The 12,425-nt window shown below is 29.3% G+C and overlaps 1 protein-coding gene across 8 annotated transcripts in view; it reads left to right on the plus strand.

Moving 5' to 3' along the window:
- The window catches only part of LOC143245142 (calcineurin-binding protein cabin-1-like), a 93,496-nt gene that overhangs the window by 61,908 nt on the left and 19,163 nt on the right, over positions 1-12,425 (plus strand). For 6 of the 8 annotated variants that reach the window (XM_076491080.1, XM_076491081.1, XM_076491082.1 and 3 more), the window contains exons 27-35: positions 236-437; positions 2,420-2,521; positions 4,870-5,006; positions 5,460-5,519; positions 6,963-7,074; positions 7,799-7,960; positions 8,594-8,809; positions 10,901-10,990; positions 11,647-11,807. In XM_076491080.1, coding sequence (XP_076347195.1) covers positions 236-437; positions 2,420-2,521; positions 4,870-5,006; positions 5,460-5,519; positions 6,963-7,074; positions 7,799-7,960; positions 8,594-8,809; positions 10,901-10,990; positions 11,647-11,807 — 1,242 coding nt within the window. The remainder of the gene's footprint in view (positions 1-235; positions 438-2,419; positions 2,522-4,869; positions 5,007-5,459; positions 5,520-6,962; positions 7,075-7,798; positions 7,961-8,593; positions 8,810-10,900; positions 10,991-11,646; positions 11,808-12,425) is intronic. The other 2 variants (XM_076491083.1, XM_076491087.1) reach the window with 1 other exon arrangement.

Genomic DNA, 12,425 nt, shown 5'->3' on the forward strand with positions numbered 1-12,425 from the left:
AAAGAGAGAACAGTGTTTTGACCTTCCTAGGTCATCTTCAGGTTAACCATACCAGCCGTTCTGAGATACAATCTTCCCATCAATTTATTTGTACGAAATTCTAAGTAGCACTATGTAACTTAAACTTCTTACAAAGTTTAAAGTACTATTCTAGTTGTTTCTAGATATTAGGTTTTTAATAACAAAGTACTTAGTAGTTGCTGTCTTATTCTTTCCTCTTTATTGCAACTTAAAGTCGATCATTGTGTTGTGCCTCTGATGGAGCACTGCTGCTATTATGTGTTGATGTGGCTCTAGAAGAATTGAAGAAATCCCCTTCGCCTCACCCTCACAAAGAAGAATTAGAGATGGCTGTGGAACAGTGTTTTTATTGTTTGTACGCACACCCAAGTAAACGAACCAAGGCCAAACACCTGCAGGAACACAATGCTCCTCAGGTACCTCACTCTTCTGCTTCGAGAGAAAATAAGTTTTATTTGTTGTCAGACAGAACCTTTTGATTATTCTCTTGGAAAAAAAATTAACATACTTTTGTAATGCACAGTAAAAAAGACAAAACAAATAATGGTATCAATAGAAAAGGTAAATATAAATTAATATATCTGGATTTAATGGTTCAGATTTTTGTTATATTAAAATGTTTTTTCATAATACAGTACTTTTCCAAGTAATAAAATAAAACTCTTCAACATACATTTGATGCATAATACAGAATAATTTTTTAAAATATGTATATTTAAACTTGATAAGTATCACTAATTTGACAATTATTTTATTCATGTAATTCAAATTTCTCAATATAATGTGGAAAAAATTATGTGAAAAAGCCTTTGGAAAACTAATAATAAATAGTTTTTAGTGCTTTGTGTTACTCTCATAAAAAAGTGTTTAATATCTGTTGGATCGTATTCATATAAATTAATGTTTCATCCAAAATTCTAGTTTGATATGTGACAGTTCATTAAAATCAACTTGAATTTCTTTCAAATACAAAATTATTTTTTCTGATTGAAGCTTTTTTTTTTTCAGAAAAAATTTTAATAACATTTTTTACATATATACTTCTACTGATACAAAATTTCGGTGAAAATTTAGTTCACTTATTACATTATTTTGAAACAATGAACATTTTATTTGTTTAATACTTATACTAAAATTAGGTCGAAAAATTGTCATACAGGTGACTATAATAACCCTTTCATGATCAAAAGGGTGTCATTAGTATCCTTTGATTGTATTCTTCTCATGGTGTGAATACTTAACCTAATTACATGAGATGCAGAATAGACTTATTAAACAGGATCTATTTTTGTCTTTAAAAATAATTTTATAAGATTTAGTTTTCTTGTTATTAATCATATTGTGAAATTTCCCACAACAAATAGTTGGGAGATATTTTTTCAAAAGCATTATATGTACTTCCTTTCATTTAAAATGTTCAGTTAGTTTCTTTTTATACTTTATTTTTTTAACCACTTCAGACTATGAGTCAAATGCCTTAACCCACCTGGCCATGCCAGGCAGATATTTATCGACCAACAGCTAAAATAGCTATCTATCTTGACCTGACACTATTCTGAAAGGTCAGGGGTCACAGGTTTGAATCTCCATCACACCAAACATGCTTGCCCTTTCAGCTGTGGAGGCATTATAATGTGACAGTCAATCCCACTATTTGTTGGTAAAAGAGTAGCCCAAGAGTTTGGTGGTGGGTGTTGATGTTTAGCTGCCTTCTCTCTACTCTTTCACTGCTAAATTAGGGATGGCTAACACATATAGCCTTCATGTAGCTTTGTGCAAAATTCAAAAGCAAACAAACAATAAGTATTTAACAAAAGCTGTTTATTTTCCATGAAAATAAGTTACTTTAGTTTCATGAATTGTTTAAATATGATAAATTTTAAAATAAGGAACAGAATCATCAGAATATTTTGGCATTGCCTACCATATTTGTTAAACTTGTATATATATAAATTTCTGTAGCTTTTAACATGTAAACGTTTTCAAAAATGAAAAGAACATCAGTGAATGATAGAAAAGTCACCATATATATGATTTGTTCCCACTACACTCCATTACTCCTATTTGCAAACTAACAGCACAAATTACTTCTCTCACTACTTTATTCACTCTGCATTTACATAAATAGTTTGTGTAAATAGTTATATTTACTTAAATTTTGAAATTTGATATCTAGGTTTGCACTTGACACCTGAAGGTGCTTGCCAGCTATAATAAAGTTAATTGAGTAACAGACCATTTTTTATACATAGGTAAATGTGTATCAGTTTTAGTGAAACCTTTCCTGTTGAAATGTTATTGAGGCTATAATTGTCTAACTTATTTGTCAGAAATCTGCTTCTCTAAGAATTCTTATGTTCTTTTTTGTTTGTTTTGTCTTGTGTTTTCTTGTATTTAGATTATACTGACATGGGAAAGAGCAGTACAGCTATTTGACTATTTTAAGCCTTCGGTCCTGCCAGAGTTTGATAGTTACAAGAGTAGTACTATCTCTGCTGAGGTAATAAAACTTGTAAATCTCAGATTAAGATAGAGACAAAATTTCACATGTGAAATAATTATTCAAATTATGTATTTTTCATTTAGAAGTGTTTTTAAATGTGTTACAGTGCAAACTGAAGTATTGTGTATGTAAGAAATTCATGCATAACGTGGTGACTTTATAGTTGATACGTTCTTTCAGCTGCTACTCCTGGTTATAACTTGAGTTTGGCACACATCGTAACTGATAACAGTACAGACATTTCATTGTATTTTTATCTAAGTATGGATAGGAAAGAGATGTTTTTGGAAAAAATTATTTAAATTAATTACTTATGCTCTTATCTGATTTAGTTTTCCATGGAGCTGCATGTAAGGTAGCATATACCCTTTAACACCCAGAAACATATTAACCATTTTGCAACAGGTCGTGGGTCAAAGGTCATGTCATCGCTTTTGTTGACTAGCAATCAAAATGTTTATTGAACCACTATTTTATGAATTTATGTCAGCAAGTTTGAAATCAAATTGTTGACTGTAATTCAAAGTTTAATATTATATATGGGCTAGTTTCTTAATTTAAAAGTAAATATTAAAATAACACATTCAAATGTAGATTTTATTGAGTCACATGATCTGTTAAATGTAGTGCTGTTTAAAATTTGATGTTTGTTATGTCAAAATACAGAGTCTATAATTTTGTACAAATTAGGAACTCAAATTACTAATACTGAGAAGCTACAATATAAAGCAAGAACCTCATTTCTTTTTATTTTGCTCAGATATGGCTGGTGTACTGAATCAAACACAGTAGCCTGATTCACCTCTTTCCATTTTTGAAAACAATCCCTTATGTACACTTACTTTAACATATGGCAGGTGAATAACCACACAAGAGCTTAGAATATCCCCAGAGTGGTTTTATCAGTCATTGTAATCTTCAAAAAAGTTACCATGCTCTTTCGATTCAAGATTTCAATGAGATAGTCTGCTTGAGGTTTCATATTTTTTAAAACCTAAATACGTCTTAGTTACTTAGCGTAATAAATTATAATGAAATTCTATGGTATCACAGTTGTTATTTATTATTTTTTGGTTATTCAACTGTCTATATAAAACCTAAAAAAATTTGTTTGATATCCCACACGTGCAAAATTTTAAAAGGTTTAGCAACCTATGACCAACAACAATTTGAGTACAAAGGTTGTAATGAGAAGAGTTAAATCATTTGCATAAATAAGTTTAATTTATTTCTAAATATTAATAATCTGTCACCTTTCAATTATTATACATTAAATATATATTACAAAATAATAGTCCATTAAAGCACAGCCAAGACAAGGAAGAGTAAATGCCAGTTTTGTGTTGTTGAATATGTAACATGAGTGCACATGCACCACATCAATGCAAGTTATGTAATGTTAGGTAGGTATGTCTGGAAGGTCAGTATAATAACAGTTAATAAATATGTTGTGTTATGAGGCCTAAGCTACTTAGACAAAACATTTATATCTTTATGTTATAATATGTAGTCATTCTAGCATGGAAAAAAGCATAATTTATATTATTTTTATAATATGAAAGTTAACCACAGTGATAATGTTACACAGCATGTGACAAAATATGTATTTATAGCTGTTTCAGTGTATTTTTACATAAAAAGTGTAGTATGAAGATGTTTTTAATGATGAAAAGATCAAAACCTAGATAACACTATGTAAAAGGTATATGCTATCTTAATCTTTTATTGTTGTCAAATTTGGTATTAGAAGGTTATTGCAAATTTGGAACAATAATATTTTAGTTACAAATTTCATAAAAGCAAATTTTGAAGGGAAGCAACAAGATTTACCTGTTGTGAATTGAGTTATTTGGAGACCAAATGTGGAAAATGTTTGATTATACAAGATAGACATATTCATTATAGAAAGAAACGACAACTGGAAGTAAAAAAAAAACCAGTTTGGCTCACAAAGAATGTAAAGAGTGTTAAAGAAAAGTGTTCGGATTTACAACTCTAAAATCAGACACAGCCTAAGGTGGCTTTTCTATGAGAAACGTGCATGTATACACAGCATTTTTTATTTCAACCAAAAATATTTTTAAATGTTTTTGGTACACTTCAAAGATCTAATGAAACATGTATTTTAAGTATAATACTAAAAATGTGGTAAATAAATATTACTTGCAGCTTTCACAGGTCAATATCAAGGTTGGTAATATATAATAAAAGGAAAGCTCACAAAATAATACCAGTCTCTCAGATATTAGTAATGTGATTACTGTGATATTTATTGCAGAATGTAACCCAGTAATTAAAAAAATCGTTGATTTGAATTTAATTTCTTAAATTTCTTACGTTCTCAGTGTGAAATCCTGTTGCGAAGAATTTCAGCTCTAGTTCCACCACAAGAAGATCCCTCAAATAATGTTGACAAAGTGGTGGCGTACATAGAAGGTGGCACTGATCGTTATCCCTCTTTCCATACAGATAAACCACTTGGGTAGGAATTTCTTTTCGAACAGTTCTGCACTTAAAATAGTTAATCCTTACTTCCTTTCTTCTCTCTCTCTTTCTCTTTTTGCCAGGGTGGTATTCGTATATATCTTTTAACCATTTGTCTCACTAATATTTGAAAATGGCAAACATATCTTCAGAACTTTTTAGTTGCACCATTTTCTGTGATTGAATTTGACAAATTATGTTGTGAAGTATACAATTATTAATTTTTCACTAGTTGCTACTAAATACTTTGATTTTTGTAATGCTGCATTTAATTTGATGTTTGGTCACTATTTGATATTTTAGTTGACTTTGGTTATTTTACAGTAAGTAGTAATATCATATCTATGAAAATAGTGATATGGGAATAGTAGCTAATATTCTGGAATAAAAATGATACCAATATCTAAGTAGAACTGTTCAGGAATTATGTTTCTTTTCATTTCCAAAACAGTGTTGTCAAGGATATCTACTACTTGCTTGGAGATTACTATTTCAAAAACAAGGAATTTGGGTATGTAGTATTTATTAAAAGATAGAGCAGTATAAGTATTACTTATGTATTTTAGATAAGATCATGGGGGCATGTAAATCAGAAATACGACTCTTATGGAAGCTTTGTAGAACTTCTTACCTCTTTAACATTTTCTAAATATAACCTCTTATTCATTAGTGATGTGGGTTCATTTTAATTCATGTTATATATGCACACTTATAAATTTTGATTTCTGGTTTATTGGTGTGTAAGACCAAGCATTGTTGTTCATTTTGTTACTTTTAAATTATTTTAGTTCTTAGCTATATAATCAGCTTATTATGAACCTTAGTAGTGGTTAAGGGGTGGGGGGTGAATTGTCCATTTGTTCTTCTTTATTATTATTATTTAATATTGTTCCATCAGCCTACAACAAAAATGGCTGCAGGTATTGTTGAAATAATAAATTTGTAATAGGTAATTAACATGTTTTCTACCTTGTAAAGTGTGTTGAATGTCACTCTAAGAGGACATCTGGCCAGATTCAGTCTTACCATGGCCAGTGAAGAGGAGGAAGAATTATGACAACTATAAGAAACATTAAACAATACATATTATATCATGACACATTGTCATCTATTGATTTATATGGATTTACAACTTAAAAAACTGTAAAGCCTCTCAAATATTACAGCTTTTAGACATGAACGTAAAATAAGAATTTGTAGCTTGAGGAAATAATGTCAACAGTATTTAAGCCACCTACCTCATTTTTGTATTTTTTTTAAGTAACAGTATTTAAGCCATCTACCTCATTTTTGTATTTTTTTTTAAGTTCTCTATTACCTCCTTTTTATTTAATTAAGAATTTTTAATAACCTTGTTTCTTTAGTTTTTTGTGTCCATAATGGACGTAAATCTATATTATAGCAATACTGTCCTCTTTTAAGTGGTTTGGTTTAATGAAACACATAGTTGGTATGTTTCAGCAGTCCTCAGATCTACAATCCATGCACATTAACCACAAGTCATCCTTTTCCAGAATCTATTCATTCAGAGGAACAGTTACATAAATACTAATATGTGCTTCAGAAGTTTGATAAATGTGGCAATGAAGCTTTCTATCCATCTAAACTTTTCACATCTGAATCTTAACTTTTAAGTACTGATGATTGTGTATTATAAACATTAACTACTATACACCATTTTTAGGCAATATTAAGTACAGTAGCAGATCATAAAATCATAAAATGATTACAGAATTCAATGAAAATCTTGTGTTTTACCTAGCATACATCTGAACAACTAAAATAAAACTATATTGTGAAATATAAAGCCATATATATAAAGGTATGTACAGTATGACCTTTATTAAGAGAATTCATGAGCCATCCAAGTAATTGTTATATATCTTCAACTTCCCTCAGTCGTATGTAGGGTTTGATATTAACTGACATTATATACTCATTTTTGCGACTATAGGAAAGCCATAAGGTTTTATATTTTGGACATCTGTGTGAACTCTGATCGGATTGACTCATGGGCAGGGATGGCACTTGCAAGGAGTTCTCAACTAGAACAGAAACTTAACTCTGTAAGTAAAATCATTAGACATTTGAGTTTTGGATCACATATAACTCCCTGAGGTGTGCATCTTTAGATGCTGAAATTAAACGATCATGAACTCTTTCCATGCAGGTGGCATTACACTGGTTAACTATTTGCTTGCATTATTAAAGACATAACCCATAAAAGTTCCCATATCTGAAACACAGACATAAATTGTAATAACCATGAAACATTTTAAAATATAAATTAGGTTTTTTTTAAAATCAGACTATAATTTGTGATAAAATAAAAACTTCTGTATTACATGGCTATTTACTAAGCCATTATGTATAACAGTAATGACCATTGATCTGAAAGCCATTTGTCATACATGTGCTATAGTATACTTAACAATGTCATTGGCTTAGCTGCATTGTTGAAAAAAATAATTCAGTGAAATAGCATCCAAAGCCTTAAATCCTAATATAAATAGATTTTATGTATCTTACTTTAACTTGTACATAAAATTTACCACTGTCTTTTGTTTACAAACTGTCTACAAAAACACCCATTCAATCACTTCTATCTTTATTGAATTAATCACTTACTTATTTGGAGATACTTAAGGTTTATATGTCAGTTTTCAAACTGAATAGCTTAGAAGATGTAGAGACTCATTTTACATCTGATGAAACTGAAATTTCATACTGACTGACTCATTTTTGAATGGATATATAAATTTCAAAAGTGTAATATTTTATTTGTTTTAGTGTGAACTCAAAAGTGAAGCCACATTCTACAGAAAAGCATCATCTGCATTACGTTGCTTTAAACGAGCAGTAGAGTTAGATACCACTAACACAGCCATTTGGGTGGAATATGGCTCACTGGCTTACATGCTTCATTCTCACGCTTCTCGTCAACTTAAGCAGGTATTGTTTTTGTACGTGAATATATGAAATATTTCTATGACCAGAAAGGAACTGCAAAGTTGAAATAGAAAACACTCAAGCTAATTATTAAATATTACATAAATTTAACCTTATAGTGTAACAGTCAAGTAACTAGAACAGTGCCTGTGAATGTGTTAACAGTTCTTGTGAATGAATTAATTGTTGTTTCGTTTTTCTCCACAAAGAAATTATTTTAGAATAAGGTTTAGGAGGAAGGTTATACTTTTATCTGAATGATTTTGACAAATGTCATAAACTTATTGATTTCAGAGATTAGTGTTCAATACGTTTTTCCTCAAGTCATGCTTGCCAACATTTGATACTTTTTTAATTCTGACTTTCAATACTTTTCATGATCAGTTGCATGGTGTCACTTCAGAGTCTTAATTAGTAGATTTCTATCATTTGTCAACAATGACTGGTCTAATTCACCTTTATAAACTTTACACATCAAAAAATTGTTTCTGAGTAAACTGTTGAAACCTCTTAGGTGCATTGTCAAACCTTTTAATGATTTTGTTTTGCATAAGAAACATTTCAACTGTAAATAAAATGCCTTTAAAATATCAGGTAAGAATTATTACGTATATTACCATGGTATTCTTATAACAGCAGCAGCACTTTCCATTCAGTGACGACATTGTGGAACTTCTACAGACTAAACAGAAGGAAATGTTAGATACTGCATTTAAGTGTTTTAAGGCTGCCAGCAAGTGCGGAGATGAAAGAGGCTGGGTGGATGAAGCTTGGCTACACCATTACATGCTGGGAAAAATCAGTGAGAAGAGAAGAGAGCATCCAAAACTTGCTCTTGAACATTATAAAATGGTAATATAACCAGTATTTTACTTGAACAGTATAAAATGGTAATATAACCAGTATTTTACTTGAACATTATAAAATGGTAATATAACCAGTATTTTACTTGAACATTATAAAATGGTAATATAACCAGTATTTTACTTGAACATTATAAAATGGTAATATAACCAGTATTTTACTTGTATCGTTTCTTTATAGAATGTATTTTGTAATTGTTTTTATGTTTAAAGAGAAATGGTAAAGGAGTGACTTATTTCCAGCCTTATATTTTTAATAGAAGATTATTTTGTCTCTTCAAATTTCTTTATAACTTAAGTTGACAAAATTTTGTTGTTAAGAAATATGATGTCTAATTTGAATCAGTTAAGATAAAGTTTTAGCTATATACTTGTTTTAACTGCAGATCGGTTATGTAAACATTTCTTTAACATTCTTTTAAATATAGTTTTTATCTATTACCACTGAATAAATAATGTGTTTTACAGGTATTTCAAAAGGATCTTTCCAATTAATTTCAACTATACTAGAACCTATATTTCAGTACATCAGTATGAAACACTGTAACTAAACACCTGCTTTGCTGTGATAAATATGTTGGTTAATCGTGTTGAGCAACATATAATATTCACAACAGTTGTTAAGATCATATAGAAAGTTACTGTTCATTTCTTCAAGGTGAATTATCAAAGTTATCATTTACTTTACATAAAGTAGAAAAATGTGTCAAAGAACTGAATAATTCTAATTTTTAACTATGTTATTTAGTTTTATTTTGTAACCTGTTATCTGGTATTTTAAGAACTTTTTTCAGTCAGAACATTGATGTTTATTCGATAACATGCTCACCATATAGCTTCTCATATTTACAAAATATTTTGACTGAATGACGTTACTTAGGCTTATATAGATATACTTAATTCTAAATTACTTCCTGCATCCATAATTAAGAAACATTCTTAAATGATTATCTAAGATATGTAGATATAAAAACAGTGGCTGTTAGTACGACATGGAACACTAAATCATTAAGAACCTTGCCTGCACAGCTTTTGATAAAATTTATATAAAAGTTTGTGTTGTACAGCAATATTTTTTATTTACATTCAGGATAGATTCTTTTCACATTATAATTGAGAACTTTACCATAATCATAAGGTAAATACAATTAAAACTTAGATAGATGTTATAAATAAAGTTTTATTTATGTGGTTGACTTGGAATAGCAAGAGAGAACCTGCTGTAAGTTTACACTGTGCAGTGATGTTTATATATGGTGTTTGCATTTTCTTTACTTTTAGACTTGGGGTTATTTTACAGTTCAATAGGACATCAAAAGTTTGGTGTTCGCCTTTAAAAGACATTGTTGAGACTGTTTAGTTGGTGGTTAAGTATGACTTGTGATGCATCAACTTGAAATAAATTTATGTTATTACTATAGACATTAATAGGTCAGCTTTTGCATAATGACACATAAATTGATCATGCATGCATCAACAAGTACCTTTTTCCTTTTGTCTGTACAAAGTCAAGAAATAAAGAATTTTCCCCTTTCTTTAGAAGTAAAGTAAACAGTTATAATGCATTATCATCAATGTCTTCGCATACAACACTTCCAGAATCACCTGATGACATGTCAGGCATATTGTTAATTTAAATTCTTCAAATGTAACACTTTGCTATTTGGACTTGCAATTATATATATATATGGTAAAGTCATAAAATAAATGAAACATAACATTTAAAGCCAATCCCACAAGCTTATTGATTATTAACCACTGTTACACATCATACCATTATTCAATTTAAATGCTCAGATTCAAACCTGAATTCATGCAACTAACAGAAATTCAACACTTAATTCTTGATAAAAGTTATTCTTGGAAACATTTGAATAATTATGTAGTGATTTTTTTTATGGTTTTACTGTATGAAAGGAAAGCTTTAGAAATGCATATAACTTGGCAGATTGATTTGAAGTATTGACTAAGAAACCTTGGTTTACCAGAAACTTCAATATTTTAAGGGTGTCTGTTTACAAATACATCAGGGACAATGAATGAAATATATCCTGGTTTTTATTCAGAATTCATTTCACAGGCTGCCTCGTATCTTCACAGAGATGGTGCATGCTATCCAAAGAAGATTCACTATCACAGCCCTAAAGAACTTTCAATTGAATCATTAGAGGTTTGTAAAGAAGTATGTTTGATATATTTTACATAAGTTCAGTAATTTGGACAGAAATGCAAGATGTACTTTCTGCTTAAATGTATAGATGATTTTTTTTTCAAGGTGAAAAATTTGTTTCAAAACACATTATTATTTTAGTAGCTGTATGTTTTTTTTATTCCATGCTGAATAGTGTAGTTTATGGTCCAAGGGTAGAAAAAATTATTTTATTAATCAGATAATTTATATCATCTGTCACAAACTGATGGGTAGTCAAAACTATATTATTAACCATATAATTTATATCATCTGCCATGAAACTGATGGGTAGTCAAAACTATATTATTAACCATATAATTTATATCATCTACTGTGAAACTTATATAACTAAAGCAATATTATTAACTAGATAATTCATACCATCTACTGCAGAACATAAGGTAACCAAAACTATATTATTAAACATAATTTATACTATCTTCCACAAAACTTATGGATAACCAAAAATATATTATTAACAATCTACAACAAAACTCATTAAGTTCATATATGTATTACTAGTTATATACAGTTATTTTAATAGTTGTTATAAACTTGTGTAAAATTTATCTACTGCATCTGTTCAATTATTATGATTTTACAAAACAGATTTATATATATTTTACTACTTTAAGGTTTATTATCGAACTCATGGAGTGGTTCTGAAGTATCTCTTACAGAATGAAGGAAAGCTCATTTCATCAGATGATCTTGCTATTTTGCAAAATCACATTAAATTTTCAGAAGAAAGTCCATTTGCTAACTATCAAGAAAAACGTGATATAAATAGAGAAAAGTAAGAAAAGATTACTTTTCTATCTTCTGGTAACATCTTTTGCTCAAACTGTCATTGCTTTATGTTTTTCTAGCATTAATTTTCAGAAAAGTTGTTGCTATTTTCAGGCTTTTATAACCTTAAATTTTTCTAATACTATCGGTTTTATTTTTTCTATTATCAAGTGTTACAAAAACTTACTGTTCCAAACTTTTGTAGTAGTAGTAATGTTCACTGAAAACTGTCACTGTTTCTGGCTTTTGCAGTATTAAACTGTTTCAATTTTTAATAGCAGTACCTTTTACTAAAACTCTCTAATCCAGGTTTTGTAACTTTCACTAAAAACTAACAGTTCCAGAATTTTATAGTAATGACTTTCTTATTAACATTGTTGCTGTTCCAGGTTTTGTAACTTTCACTAAAAACTAACAGTTCCAGAATTTTATAGTAATGACTTTCTTATTAACATTGTTGCTGTTCCAGATTTTGTAACTTTCACTAAAAACTAACAGTTCCAGAATTTTATAGTAATGACTTTCTTATTAACATTGTTGCTGTTCCAGGTTTTGTAACTTTCACTAAAAACTAACAGTTCCAGAATTTTATAGTAATGACTTTCTTATTAATGTTGTTGCTGTT

The sequence above is a fragment of the Tachypleus tridentatus genome, chromosome 2 (assembly GCF_004210375.1).
Source record: "Tachypleus tridentatus isolate NWPU-2018 chromosome 2, ASM421037v1, whole genome shotgun sequence".
NCBI lineage: Eukaryota > Metazoa > Arthropoda > Merostomata > Xiphosura > Limulidae > Tachypleus > Tachypleus tridentatus.